This window comes from Protobothrops mucrosquamatus, unplaced genomic scaffold (assembly GCF_001527695.2).
Source record: "Protobothrops mucrosquamatus isolate PMUCROS unplaced genomic scaffold, P.Mucros_1.0 scaffold2271, whole genome shotgun sequence".
In the NCBI taxonomy this organism is placed as follows: domain Eukaryota; kingdom Metazoa; phylum Chordata; class Lepidosauria; order Squamata; family Viperidae; genus Protobothrops; species Protobothrops mucrosquamatus.
Genome location: NW_015388360.1, coordinates 52,699 through 67,649, shown reverse-complemented (window position 1 = coordinate 67,649; position 14,951 = coordinate 52,699). Strand labels below are relative to the sequence as shown.

General features: G+C 39.2%; 2 protein-coding genes across 3 annotated transcripts in view; one reads left to right on the top strand and one right to left on the bottom strand.

Annotated features, from left to right (window-relative positions):
* The first annotated feature begins 1,242 nt into the window (after positions 1-1,242).
* AVPI1 (arginine vasopressin induced 1) lies at positions 1,243-4,460 on the top strand. 2 transcript variants are annotated; one of them, XM_015824525.2, is made up of 3 exons: positions 1,243-1,305; positions 2,639-2,999; positions 4,071-4,460. In XM_015824525.2, exons 2-3 carry the CDS (start codon positions 2,677-2,679, stop codon positions 4,294-4,296), a joined length of 549 nt encoding a protein of 182 aa, XP_015680011.1. In that variant the 5' UTR covers positions 1,243-1,305; positions 2,639-2,676; the 3' UTR covers positions 4,297-4,460. The 2 variants fall into 2 exon arrangements, with proteins under 2 accessions (XP_015680011.1, XP_015680010.1); XM_015824524.2 differs by having other exon boundaries at positions 1,268-1,398.
* A 2,450-nt stretch (positions 4,461-6,910) lies between these two features.
* The window catches only part of PI4K2A (phosphatidylinositol 4-kinase type 2 alpha), a 10,587-nt gene continuing 2,546 nt past the window's right edge, over positions 6,911-14,951 (bottom strand). Inside the window, exons 2-9 of the mRNA XM_015824522.2 lie at positions 11,013-11,213; positions 9,454-9,585; positions 9,213-9,366; positions 8,776-8,837; positions 7,873-7,972; positions 7,522-7,655; positions 7,337-7,396; positions 6,911-7,230 (exon numbers count right to left, since the gene is read on the bottom strand). Of these exons, the coding sequence (XP_015680008.2) occupies positions 7,069-7,230; positions 7,337-7,396; positions 7,522-7,655; positions 7,873-7,972; positions 8,776-8,837; positions 9,213-9,366; positions 9,454-9,585; positions 11,013-11,213 (1,005 nt within the window). The 3' untranslated portion in view covers positions 6,911-7,068. The remainder of the gene's footprint in view (positions 7,231-7,336; positions 7,397-7,521; positions 7,656-7,872; positions 7,973-8,775; positions 8,838-9,212; positions 9,367-9,453; positions 9,586-11,012; positions 11,214-14,951) is intronic.

Below are 14,951 nucleotides of genomic sequence, written 5' to 3'. Positions count from 1 at the left end.
CATTCAGACAAATCAACCATCAACAGGCACATAGAGATACACAACATCTACATACCACTCAAAAGAAATATTCAAAAAGCCAAAAGGGAAACAAAAACAACAAAACACCTCCCAATCAGCAAACAACACTCATAAGAGCAGAGATTAACATAAAAATTAACACCAGACCAACAGTCAAGAAATAAACAATATTCCAATGAAGGAACTACAAATACAAACAAACAAGCTAATAGTAAATAGCCTAATCAAGGAACCACAAGATTACTCCCACCAACACTAGCAGGACAAACCACTAGTATATAAAAATAAGAACAAACCTCACTCCCTACTAGCACTGATAATGTTACCTAATTGGGTAATGAAACGTCTGCAAGGAAACTACCAAACTAAGAAGAGCACTAAGGACCCCACAGTTCAACCCGGAGCTACATACATATATTCTCTTCCGTCAGTATGGGAAGAATCAAGCCATCATGGTGCTAGGTTAGCCAGATTGCTTTTCTGACAGGCTGTCAGAGAAGCTGGTGGTGTTCTGAAGTTAACACCGTTGTGTGAAAATAGCAGAAGGACTTTAACACAAGCCAATGGACAGAAACCTCAAGGAAGCCGAGAAACGGTGGGAAGAAAAATTGTAAACTGTCCAAAGTTGTTTTCGATACCGAGATGGGCGGCATATAAATTTAATGAGTGAATAAATAAAAATCGCTCATGACTGTGACACTATACAGCAGTGTTTCTCAACCTTGACAATTTTAAGGCATGTGGACTTCAACTCCCAGAATTCCACAGCCAGCATTGCTGGCTGTGGAATTCTGGGAGTTGAAGTCCACATGCCTTAAAATTGTCAAGGTTGAGAAACACTGCTATACAGTTACAGGCCGTCTTTTTATATTGGCTGGCGGCCCGTATTTGAACCGAGGCGAGAGTGTCTGTGCAGGAGCTGAGCACAAAAACACACGCCCCGCCGAAAGACGATCTTCCAGGCCACAACATCCTCTCACCCTGCAGGCTAACTCCCGTCTTCCTGACGTCAATAATCCTGCCTGCCACGTGTTCCCCAAAGAGGCCTCGCGGTCCCTCCCTCGCCCTCAATTGATTCGCTAGATTACAGCATTCTCTTCTGCATTTGGAGAAGAGGCAGCGGAACGGATTGGGTGAGAAATATGTTGTCATTTCTCTCCATTGGCCAGACGTATCTTCTCGGGAGCCGAGTATGAATGGCCGGAGGTCGGGTTTGAGAGGCTCTGGCGGATCTTCGAGAGCCTTTGAGGGGCCGGCGACGCCGAGCGGGCCGGCAGACGCCAGGTCCGTGAGTGCCTGCAGAGCTGGAAGGTCTCGGCTTCAGCCTCGATTGCCGTTCTAAAATTCTGGATGGGATGGAGAAGGGCGGGGAGAAAGGTGATTCCTTATGCTGTGCAATTCAGACAAATTCCTTTTGATGAAATTAGTTCATCAACTAATTAGGTAGCATGCCGCCTTGACATCCTGCTGCTGCTGATCTTCCAAAAATCCAAAGTGATCTTGTGGGGGCGGGGGGGGTGGGTTCTCTGAAACGAGGAACTTGCCCTAAATTACTCGGTGGATTTAATGACTCGATTTAATGATTCTTACATAATATTAATAGTAGCTGACAGTTGCGAATATCGGAGATGATTCAGTTAAGGCCCATGCGATTGAAAGGCTACCCGTTAGTATGTATTCAAACCTAGGTCTAAATACCCTTCTAAATACTAGCGTCCGCAAACTCCGGTATTGTAGAACAAATAGGTGTTAAGTATTGTAAAAGGATGCAGTTTTTAACCTCGTGAAAACTGAGACATCAGTGTTAGCCCTCTCGCTCTCCCCCCCCCCCTTAAACCAGATTCGCGGATTAATCGAGGTGGCTCATTGACATAATCTGCCAGTTTAGCAAATACGACTCCAGTTCTAATTGCTGATGGTCCATCGTTTGTGTAGCTCAAATTTCTTAGGTACTTTTTGGGGCATTTGGTTGGGAAATCGTAGCTGTTGTTACTAGGCGTTGTCCGAACACAAGGCATGTCAGAACCTGAAAGGCTGATGAGAAAAAATTGGCCTGTTGTTGACTGAGAAAACGTCCCACCCCAAATGGATCCACCCTGCTACTCATCTCAGTTTAGGTGGAATAACCTGGAGCTCGTATTTCCTGCTGATTGAGTAAATGTGCAAGCCCTGTCTTGACAATACATATTCTGGCTACTACTATATATGAATTTCCATACACTGTTTTCACATTAAGCTGCGGCATCTGAATAATGCCAGTGCCTTAAGACAATGAAAAGCTCTGAATTAACACTCTGAAATATGGCATAACTGAATAACCACAATTGTAGAGAAAGGAGTCTGTCATGGATATTTTAATTTGGATTCTTGCAGAGTAGAGAGTTAAGACTTAATGACTTAAATAATTCCTGTCTGTTCTATGAGGAATCATATCGTCTGGGAGGAATTAGGATCAACTGTGTTATAAGGAAACTTAGTTCTGACCTATAGGTACCTCAGATTAAGGCTATTAAAACATCTATGCATTTTGTTTCCACTTGGACCCAGGTTATGATACCATAGGAAGGAAGGGAACAGTTAACCAATCTGCTTCTTCCTGGTTTCATCTTTTCTACAGAACCACCACTAGCTACAATATGGAGAGATCCTAGCACCATGGGAACCCCAGCCTCTGTTACCTGTGATTTGCCACAGAATCAAATTGTTAAATCATGTACCAGAAAAAGAGCATCTGCCAATATTTTCCAGGGGGTGGGGTTACTGCAATTACGTCGTCTCTTCCGTAGCAGTGGGGATATGCAAGCAGAAGAACGAGCCCAGCTAATTTGGGAACGCGCAGAAAGCCACTGCATTACTCGGGCCTTACAACAGCTTCACAGAAGGCAGAGAAAACTGAAGCTGCAAGCCAATGGGAGGCCTCCATCTGGAAAGGGCAGTAGTAGTAGGCTGCTAGAGCTACAGCACTTCAGTCACTTAAGGTATGATTTTGAAATTTGCTTATACTGCTTCTTAATCTTACTTAGATTGCTGGTACTGGAAGCAAGAATTTGTAGACTCTATCCCCTCCCCCAGCAACTTCAGTTGCTTTCAACTAAGAGTATGAACATATTTTTATTCTGGTTCACAGTTGATTAATGTACTGTATAAGGTACTTATTTAGGTTGGGTATTTAGAAAGTAAAACTCTTAGATGCTGCACTATTCAATTGTGAACTGTGAACCATTCAACTGGAATATGATATTTCTAATACAATTGGTATTGTATAAGTATTGAACAGTAATAAAAGCATGTATTGGAAAGAGTTTCTTTAATAGGTGTCCAATCTTGAAGCATCTTGTTAAATTATATTCATGGATATTACAGTAGTAACAAAATTGATGTAGAATAGATTTTTATAAGGCTTTCAGAAAGGGAAAAAAGATTTTAGCTCGTATAGCTGAATAGGTAAGTGAATAATTTACAATATTGCAGATCAGGAGAGACAAAATTATAGGAAACTGCAGAGGGAGAGAGAAAATGATAAAATGCGTCATGTGATATTTCAATACAACCTCTACCTTTTGGAAGCTGCATTGTGATGTACAATTATGTAAGGGGCAGAGCTTGCGTCAAAACATCACAAGAAACATTTCATTGTTTTTCTCATTTTGTTGCCATCTGGGCTTGCTATAAACAACCCTGGGCAAGTTCTTTCTTCTCCCTTCCCATTGTTAAGGGTTGTTTTTTTTAAAGCACAGTATATCCATCACGGCTAAACAAGCTGTAAATCAACAGTAAGCTGACATTGTGAGATTATTTGGATTTTATTTTCCATCAGTTCTAACTGACTCATGGCAAATTATGGATGTAGTCTGAAATATCTGGAGAATATATTCTTCTGCTAACACAGCAAAAGGATATTGAATTGAAGAGCAGCTGTAAGAATTTTTCCTCATTACATTAGCAAACTAGCATCACAATGCTTTGTTTCCTAATCCCTATCTTGATTGTCTGCTTCTAAGAAAAAGGAGTATAATGCAATTCTTAATGAGATTTTTGTTGACCTACAGGATTGAAGACTGTAATACATCTTCTGCTGCTGTTCATGCTGACAGTAGGAAAGAGATAGAGACAGCAGATGGAAGTGGCCACTACATTGCTTCCCAATATAGGAAGAAGGAAAATGAGATGGGTGTGACTGCATACACAATGAAAAATGATTGTGATCGTATGCCAGTGATTGTGGCTGAGTGTAATCAGACTAGCCTGGAGAAGCCTCAAAGGGAGAATGTTTGACAAATGATTGCAGGTAACAGCAGAAAAAAATTTAAAAATTCTTTTGCTCTCCAGCACTTTGGTTTGCTAATTTAGAGACTTGATCAGTTTATGTCAAAGCACAAACACTACGTATTTTGACTATTTATGGTTTATATTTAATAAAGCTTCCTGCCTGAATGTAAGAAGAGTCCAAATGTCTCTCTAGTCCAGAACTGTTTTCTCCTAAGGTCTTTGGGAAATTTACAATCGGAATGCAGAAGAAATTACTTTTCCTTATTCCACATATGCAAACTTACTGCTATTCAGAGGTGGTGTACCTAAACAGTTAATAAATGCTTCTATATCGTCCATCACCTGATCTACTTTTACAAATTGTTTTAGAGAAACCGATTTGGTCATAATGCATTGTGTGGTTATATTTCCTCTAGCCTATAAAACACATACAGGCCTTAGTGTAACAGCTTTATGATATAGAAAGCCACATTCCCTCACATCACCAGCTTCATCTGTTGTTGCCCAGCAGAGTGCCAGAGAAAGGAGACTGCCCTGCCAAAGGTCTGGAATCATTTCTGGCAGTAAAGTGATATGAAAATACACCAAGGGCTACATCAATTTTTAGAACTGTAGGCCGATTACCTTTGCCTTAAACAACAGTGAACTGGCAAGGTTTATTTAAATAAAAGGTTTTAGTGAGTACAGAAAGCTCTCAACATGTTTGCTAATCTATTGCAGATAGAACTAAATGCTTTCGCACTGCCACAAATGCACACAAATAATATTCTAAAGGCCTCTTTCCTATAGCTGCAGAAAAAGCACAACAAAGTCTAATAAATCCGTATCTATATTCATATGCTCATAATATGCATAAGTTATATATATGTATAAATAATATAAAAATAAGATCTTTGGCAAGAGAGACCCCACTGCTTCATTCAATCTTGTCTGTCAAGCTTGCCATCTTTTATCAATTTTACTGTAAATTGTTTAATTGTGAGCCACCTGGAATCATTGGGAGTCAGGTAGCATACAGGTTTGATAAATTATTACCTTCTCCAACTATTAGGGAATCATTTGACCTTGTAGGTAATTAGGTTCACTCAATATATTAACCCAGGCTATCATACCATTGATGCTATCTTCATACAGCCTATTATGCCCCTGCAAATAAACCAAGTCAATCGTTATGTCAAGGCACAGTTGCAGCTCTACTGCATGGTGTGAGGCTAGTGAAGGGGAAAATCCTGTTCTTATTAACTCCAGAAGACATAAACACACACAAGAGACTGACTCTGTAACAGCAGATCTGTTATGAAGAGACTTGCATTGATTTAAATATATTACATACATTTCTATAGTGCATAAGAACAATACATTTCAGTTCGGACTGGCAAAAAAGTAAGTGCCAGCTTCTGCCTGCCACTTCTAGCAAAATGCAGGAAGCTGTCTCTTGAACCAGCAACACCAGAGAAAAAGAGATCCTACATTCAGCGTATCAGAACTTTATTCGGAAGAGGCAGGAAGCTGGAATTAGTAAAAGGTCTCTTCTTGTAGGTGTGGGAAGCAGCCAAGTAGCCAACTGGGAAACTTATATAGAAAATTTCAAATGAGAACTTCTTGTTGCCAGAAGTTTAGTACAGTAGCTATGAGAAGCAGCAATCATTGTTATCATTCCACTGTACATAGAACATCTTGATATGGTAGAAATTCTACCTTCCTCTTACAATTCTCTACAGCCCTGTAGAGGATATCTCCCTATGTCAGCATCCTACAGAGAATTTCCCTCCCCACTTCCCTCCCCCTACAGATTGTCAATGCTCAAACCAGCCCAATGGAACTCCCACTCTGTAGGACGTGACACACCATTGCCTCTGGAATAGTCTCTCTTCTCTCCTAAATCAGCCAGCATTTCTAGAGATGAGAGACAGCTATTGCTTACTCTTGGGAATATAATAAATGTGTCCGAAATGCTAACCCAAGGTAATAGTGGTAGGTATATAACCTCTTGTTTGCTTGTTCTAGGACTATGTGGAGCATGAATGTATGAGCATGGGATGGATAATTTAAAACCAAATTAAAATCTAGTATCTGAGGCCCTTGGTCCTAGCCACATGAGGAATGAGAAGCTCACTAATTTTTGCTCTCTATGGTTGTCTTGCAGAATCCATCTGCCCTATTATTTATGCTAAGTGGAACGGAAGCTGTTACATTTGGCTTTGGCCCAATCCTCAATAAGTTACTTTATATCAGATTAAATTCTGATTATAGCCACATTCCCTATTGAACAGCCCCAAGGCATACACCCTAGGAGCTCTTCCATAGGACAAGAGAAACAGCAAATCCAGCGGGGCAGGAAAACCTGCTTTCAACAGGAATAACAAATGTGCAACAAGGGAGGAAGGAACAATAAGGCTGGCAGTGATACACAGTGAAGTGCTTCCATCCAATTTGGATTATCCCCTCACCACCAGCCCTTCCTTGTAGGAGACCTTATGAGATGTCCATCCAAATGAACATTAGAAGGATATCTTGAAAAAGGGCATGGCATGCAGGCTCCTGCTAGGAAATGCTGTCATGCTTGGGCTGATGATTAGACATGTCCAGCCCAAAGAGAGGGCAGCAGCAATCGGACCAATGAACATCCCTCGTTTCTCACTGGGAACGTGCAGAGTTGAGACTGACCCTGCTTACATTCCTGATCATCTACAGCAGGCAACCTCAGTCTGGAGGGTTGATTGCTTGCTCTCAAACGATGCCCCCTCTCAAGTTCTTCACTGAGAATAAAGGCAACTGCTACCACCAGGTAAAGAAGGGCCTGCGGCTCTGGAAGCTTTGTGTATATGATTCACTGGCAGAGCGCTGATGGGAGCGAGCAGTCTCTACAATAACAGGAGGCATCTGGACCAAGTTAAGAGGGCTCTTTCCATCTTTCAGGGCTTGCATCAAGTTCAGGATCTAGGAATAGAAGAAAGAAAACTGAATATCAAGCTAATGTATAAATGGTAAAAGTTGCCCAATGCCCAACACAGGTCCCATCTATCCAGAGGGACTAAGTACGTACCTGACCACGCATTACTGCAATCTGCTTATGAAATTGGCCTCGGTCAAAACCTGGATCTTTCTATAAAAGAAATAGCATATCTAATTAGGATGGGTGTGGCATCTACGTCCCTGCTCTTTAATTGTCCTTAGAGAAAAATGGGTGCCTCCCATAATATTCTGATATTAACTTGCTCTTGTGGTTACCTTGAAGAGTTCATAGAGATCTTCTTCTAGATCCTTGACAAAATTAGGGTCTGAAATCTTTGGCAGGATAAGATCCTTGATTTCTTGAGAGAATGGCACTTTGGCCTGTGGCAGCCATGCCCAATAGAAAGGATCTTGTGAAGGAAGAACAAACAGAAGGCAAATATTAGGCTCATAAAGCCAGACTAGCAATAAGGGTAGCATAGATTCAAATACAAAGGAAACACTTCAGGGCTTAACACCCTGGACTTATTAGAGGAACATTAGGAAATTAGCTCTTCATCAACATCCAAACTGGGGAAAAAATACATACAATGAACTAGTATGGCTTCTTTTATTTGGAGTACTTACATGCTCTCCAAGAGTCTGGATGCTTAAGAGGGAAAGCCAAACCATTGTCAATGGCTGCCAGTTTAATTACAGGCTCCTTTACTACAACCCATTCTGAGTCCTACAAGGAAACAGAAAATGTTGCATCAGGAAATGATACAAATCCCCGGAATCATTGCCCATTAGTTGAAGAGAGAATGTATAATTCCAGAAGACTCATTGCCCCAAAGTCAACACAATAGAATGCTGATCATAGAAGTAGCAATAGCACTTAGATTTATATACCTCTTCACAGTGCTTTATAGCTCTCTCTAAACAGTTTACAGAGTCAGCATATTGTCCCCAACAATCTGGGTCCTCATTTTACCAACCTCAGAAGGATGGAAGGCTGAGTCAACCTTGAGCCGGTAAGAATTGAACTGCCAGCGGTGAGCAGAATTAGCCTGCAGTACTGCATTCTAACCACTGTGCCACAATGGCTCTTAAACTATGTCAACATAGTTTAATCTACCTCTGTTTTATACCCCCTCTGCAAAGGTGCAAAGGGAAACCAAGCAGTGCTAATTGGTATGCTTGGACTCCAGGGTGTTACTGACATTATTAATGCACTTTCATATGTTGCCTCCTACAAAACCAAGATGCCACAAAGTGCTTTTGCTGAGTTACCTAAGAAGGATCTAGCAAATCCTAGATCTCTACATTATTCTATATGCTTAAAGCTAACTTTAATATTTCTATATAATTCACATGACATGTCTTAAGTATTTTTATCGTACGTACATGATTAATCTGGATTTCTGGTGTTTGAGCCACTTCCCTAGATCTGTTCCATTCAGGACGTTATATGCAAGTCTCTGAGAGTCCCTTATTTTCTGTACCATGGATTCATATGGAATTGTCAGAGCCCCACTGGGCCCTACTCACCTGCATACTTGTACTGTCCAGGGGGCAATCACATTTGATCAGCCAGTTGTCATTACCCCTATCTGAAAGAAATAGAAATGCACAGATAGAAAACAGAGAAGTATCTCACCACAGATAACAAACCTCACATCCCAATATTATGGGAGGAAAAAATTACTGGAATACAGCATCACTGGAATATGAAGTAGGAAGAAGTTCCTTTCCAGCCCAAAAAACCCAGATCCCAGTCCTTAAGACCTGGAAAAGAGTCCTGTTTGAAATTCTGGGAAGCTGTAGCTAGTACATTTTAGCAATATTGAGCCATATGGAACAATGCCTTGATTTGACAAAAAAAATAGGTAGACATACTGGAGAATGCATACACTGAACAAGCATTTTCAATATGAATAACTTCTATCAGCATTCCACGTCAAGAGAAAGGAAAAGGCAGGACCTACCAGTATTGCGTATAATATAGTCCAGCACCACCAATCTCTCAAACTGTAGCAACAATTGATGGTTACTCTTTTCTGGAAGAGGCTCAGATTCAAAGCGCCGCAACCAGTAATCTGCATCCTTATAGCCTTCCACAAAAAGCTGGAAGGAACCCACCTGAGAATAAGAAGCAAGTACCTTAACAAGAGCAACATACCAAAAAACAATATTGAATGCCTCACTCTCTTTATCACTATCCCCTACCTTTGGTGGAAGACCAATTCGATGAAACCTCTGCCCAACCTTGGGCACTTTTTCCAAGGCCAGACGCTTGCCCCGAGACTTCACTCTGTCAATGGCACTGTAGTTAAATGTTTCACTAGCCAAGTCCACCACCTTGAAGAAATTATAAGCAGTTCACAATCAGTTTCTCTCTCGTCTATTCTAGCCATCCAGCAATCCCCATTTACAGAACAAAGTCAGAATTGCATAAATCTAAGCATATCCAGACCTGTCTGTCCAGAACAAGTTCTAACCATCTGGTAGAACATAGAATTTAAACGGCTTGAAAAACATATCATAACAATGGAGAATAATGAGAAATTAGAGATTAGTGTCAAGTGTACATCCTATAACACAGAGGTCCCCAATCTTGGTCACTTTATGACTTGTGGACTTCAATTCCCAGAATTCCTCAGCCAACCATGCTGGCTGAGGAATTCTGGGAGTTGAAGTCTACAAGTCATAAAGCAGCCAAGGTTGGGGACCCCTGCTATATGTCAGCTCTGTAAGGTAGACCAGATCAAGAAACCAATGTAGGTCTAAATCTTGAAAGTCTGAATGTGCTTCTCCCCTCCCTCACTTTATTTTGTGTGAACTAAGGAGTGGCCTGTCTGAAAAGTTTTCTCACACTGGTTTCAGAAAGGACTTAAGCTCCACTTTCCCAAATGTTACCTTGGTAGGAGCTCTTCTTTGTCCTTCAAGGCCATTCCCTATATACCCTCTACAATTAAAAAAAAAATAGGTAGCAGTTTACTTCTCTACCGCAATTTCTATACTGAAGATTGCAAACAAATATGGGAACTTAAAATAATCAATATGAAGTCAGTGCATTTGAGGAAAAGACCAGCAATCTTGCATGTTTCATGTGCTTAACTGTCAAAGTAAGATCAAAAATATTTTTCTTTTAAAAAAAACTGTACAATCATTCTCGCATTACTACCAACTATTTCCTCTCTGCAGTGTCTTTTTTCAAAAGAACAGGTATTTTTTCAAAAGTACCCATTGTCTCTAACCAAATATAATTGAGAGTCATAAATATTCCCTGGACTAGGAATAAGTAACCTGAAATTTAAAAGGAAGGAAGAATGTCACTGTCTAAAAATGTGACATACTGGTTATCTCAAATACAATAATGGGAAATCAACCTTCCAGGTATTTTCAAATTGCAACTTCCATAAGACTGAGTCACATGGCCAATGGGCAAGCAAGGTAGGAGTTGAAGTTGAATGCAATCCAAAAGCCCCTGGGGTTTTGTCTACCTGGCATATAGGGAAATATTGCTGTGAAGTTATGAATGCTCCAATACTGGAAGTTTTTAAGAAGAGACTGGTCAACCATTTGTCTGAAATGGTATAGGTTGTCCTGCTTGAGCAGGGGGCTGGACTAGAAGACCTTCAAGGTCCCTTCCAGATTCTATTCTATTCTATTCCTACTCTACTCTACTCTACTCTACTCTACTCTACTCTACTCTACTCTACTGTTCCAAGCCTCATGATCCACAGTTTAATCCCATTTGATTATCTCTCTTATGAATGGCTCACCTTTGTGCGAGGTACAATGTTCAGTTCCAGCTTTTGATCAACAAGACTTGCACCAGCTTCAGACAGATATCCTTGGTTGAGAACAAGACAATCTCTTCCAAAACAGCAGGGACAGCAAAGTTTTTGCAGCCATTTTGTCCACTTTGGGTTTAGATGCCCATACGGTTCTTCATTCTTCGGTTTGAACACACCAATAATTTTCTGAGAGGGACAGAAGAGTAGACATTGCTAATATGGGCTGGATAAAGCAAAGGCAACACAGAAAATTAACATCCCAGCTTGATGATAACCCTGTAGCTTCAAGATGTATGACTAGGGAATTTAATCCCTCTCGTTCCCTTTTTTTTGTAGGAAATACAAATTTTTTAAACGAGGCAAACAAAGGTTTTAAGTAGAATATGGAGGTTTAATATCATCTGATGTTGGGTATTGTTTTATTATTTATGTTTAAGCATGAATAAAATCAAAAGATTAAAGCACAGGCTATTGAAAACCATGATTCCGGTAAAAGACACTGTCACCATAATAAAGGAAAAAAGATCTGAAAAGAACCTCCCATAGAAAAATACACAGGATAATAATATAAGGCTCTGAACACATCACAAGACAGTATTGATCTCAATTAATAAAGAAGCAACTGTGACATAAAAAAAATTGCCTAAAACGTTGAGAGGCTTGTGTAAAGAAAGCAGTCACCAGAGGGAAAAACAAAAATCAGACATAAACCACACAACCAAATTTAAAATAATCTTGGGCAATACATAATTCTCTGTTTAAAGCTCTTAAATAGCTTTTAAAAGCTATCAAAGATAGCTCTTTTTACAGACACAATACATTCTTCCTAGACTTCTGCCTGATATTTCAGAATTCTAGTCAATATATTCTGCTCCAGAATTAGGGGATATATCTTGTTTCACTTCGCCTTGATTTCCAGCTTCGGCTTTTATTTTAAAAGGGCAGTGTAGTTTATTTTCTAGCAATGAGAGAGAGGTCTGGATAATCTAACTGCATGTGATCCAGGGAATGCAACTGCACAAAGGAAGATTACAGATCTGAGAAGTGAGAATACAGCACAAATTAAAACTACAACATCTGATTGCTTTTAGTGAACATGGGGCAACAGCCTGCCTGCCTGCCTTCCTATTTACTACAAAAGAAAAAGGGCATCAAAAACAATAAAGCAATCTTTAGTCAAGAGATTTCCATTCCCTCCTGCTCTAACTCTGTGAGGTAATAGACCACTAACTCCAGCAGATGAACATAAATCAGGATAAAACCAATTTAGATACCCCTCATCTCTCTTCCCAAATTTAGGAAGTCTTCCAGAATACTAATATAAAAAGAAGCAGTCTGTTTGAGTGTGTTTGCTGGGGGAGGAGGAACTTATAGACTTAAATAGTAATTGATTTTATTTTCACAAAAGACTTTTGTTTTATAAAAAAACTCACTGGGTCTCATGACTTGTTGAACCCCTGAAAAAATGCACAGATAATTTTGCTAAATCTTGGATATAGAGTTTAGTCATTAAGGCTTCAAGCCAGCAGCTCCACCTTCAGCCTTTTTATTCCCATTTTAGTGACCAAACAGTAGAAAAAATTTACAGATAAAACGCAAGGGAGAAAATAAAGGTTAAGTTGTCTGATTTACTTGACTTACTGTATATATACTAGTAACGATAAGTGTTAGCATAACACATTATGTCCATCAGATATAATCAATACTTTTATGAAAACAAGAGCAAAAAATTGAAGATGGGAACATCACTGCTATCACAAAATCTCTTTAAGGAATATTTTTATGTAGAAACTTAATTTAAATATATGGTTCCCAAGAACCATATATTGAAATCTAAAACTTCAGCATACTCAGGTAGGGATATTCAGAAAATATTGACCAAAAGTAGCCTTTTCCTTGCACTATCTGATCTGACTGCCTCTGAAATACAACAACTTCTTTACTAGCAGATGCTTTTCTGATAAAACTAGACTTTCCATATTGTCAATTCAGTGTTAAATACTAGCTAAATCACTCCTTCTAATCAAGTAGAAAAGCATATTCCTAAATTTTTCCCAATCTAGGAATGACCAGATACACTGAACTACTATACAAGTCCCATTTCTTTCAGCCAGCATGACTTACTGATCATTCTGTGGACATTATGGTAAGCTGTAGTCCAGTATATCCAAGAGTACCAGATTTGGAAGTCTGATCTCAGCCAGATGTAATCAAATAGGAGAACCAGTTTGGTGTAGTGGTTAAAGTTGTGGCCTAGAAACCAGTTCTAGATTTACCTTAGGCATGAAAGCCAGCTGGGTGACTTTAGGCCAGTTACGCTTTCTTAGCCCAATCCACTTTTTTGTTATGGGGAAATAGGAGGTCGGAGTATTAGTTATGTTCACAGCCTTGAGTAATATATATAAAAGGTGGGATAAAAATATAATAATAATAGTTTAGGGTTAAAAACATTGGGGCAATGATTAGGTCAATCCAACTGAACTCACAGACTTTTCATTGTGAAGATAAAAGAGGAAAAGAGAATAATATATATGCCATTCTAAGATTTGGGAGAAGAGACAGAACACACAACTAATAAGTAAATAATACAACAACATAGCTGTAGCCCCACTCGTGCAGCAAACATAACCAAATTCCATAGCAAAATCGCATAGTTTTCATTGACCCAACACTAATCTTGCAAGGCTAACTGGGAGCAGATAACTCAGATACCAAGTCCTAAACTCCAAGACATAGTTCCCTTATAGTGATATATAGTGAATCAACACAAAAGTTTGATTCATCTCAGCTGCATCTTCTACAAATCCAACAAGAAAGGAAGTTAATTTAAACAGAAAAGAAAAGCCTGGATTCTTATCACAAGATATAAAAAGATTTGTAATGCGGTATGATTTCATGCAGTTGGATACGCAGAATAAAGGAGCCAAATTAATTTAGTTAGATATAATAAGTCACAAGGAGAACCATCAGGCTACAAACACAGTCAGCCTTATAGAAACATGGGGAATGTACTGCAGCTGACCGGAAACTTGTCATCCCATTTTCCATTTGATCAATTGTTCCTCTTATTTCAACACATTATGATATAGCATATAAAACTGAAGCCCCGTTTCCTAAAGATGGAGAAACAGTAATGCAAACAACAGCACCAAAGTCTCAAAGATGTTCTAAACTAAAAAAGCAACAACTATGTGAGCTTCAACCTGAGAATTGCAGAGCAAGCGCAAGAGATCTAAAACCTCTTTCAGTTGCAAATGCATAAATAAGCACAAACAGAGACAAATCTTTCTTCATGTAATCTTTACCCAAATCAATTTTAAACGTTGAGTGATCCCAATTTCAGTGATGCCTTATTCTTCTGCCCATGGACTCTCATAGCCGTTAAAAATAACAAAAAATATTCTTATTGTCTTCTCCAATGCTTTTGATAGAATGCATGTATCATTTGTTCATGTATATGAAATTTTATAGAGCAATAAGATGAGACGCTCCCTGCCTCGAAATAAGCTTACATACTAAAATAGCTACAAAAGGATTGATATCATTTTCATATAATTTTAATCCCTTCTCTAAAAAGCTGAGTTTCAAAAGGGAAAAAAAGATTGTAGTTTAATTGCCATCAGTGACCAATGAGAAAAAAACAAGAATAAGTTGCATTGGTTTTTGAAAGCTGGTTGAGTAAACAATGGCAAAAGTTGTCTGGAAAGCAAAGGGCAAATGGTAACCTTCACTTTAAAGCTGAAAAGGCAAACAGGCAGTAATTCATAAAAATTCTTCTACAAATCAAACTTGTCTGATTTTTTTCAGCTTTCTTTTCTGAATATACTCTGTATCACCCAAATATGAGTGGCCGAGATTATTTTCAATACTGTATGCAGAATTAACCCAAGTATAAGTTTTGAAGATTTATCTGCTTTGTTCAAA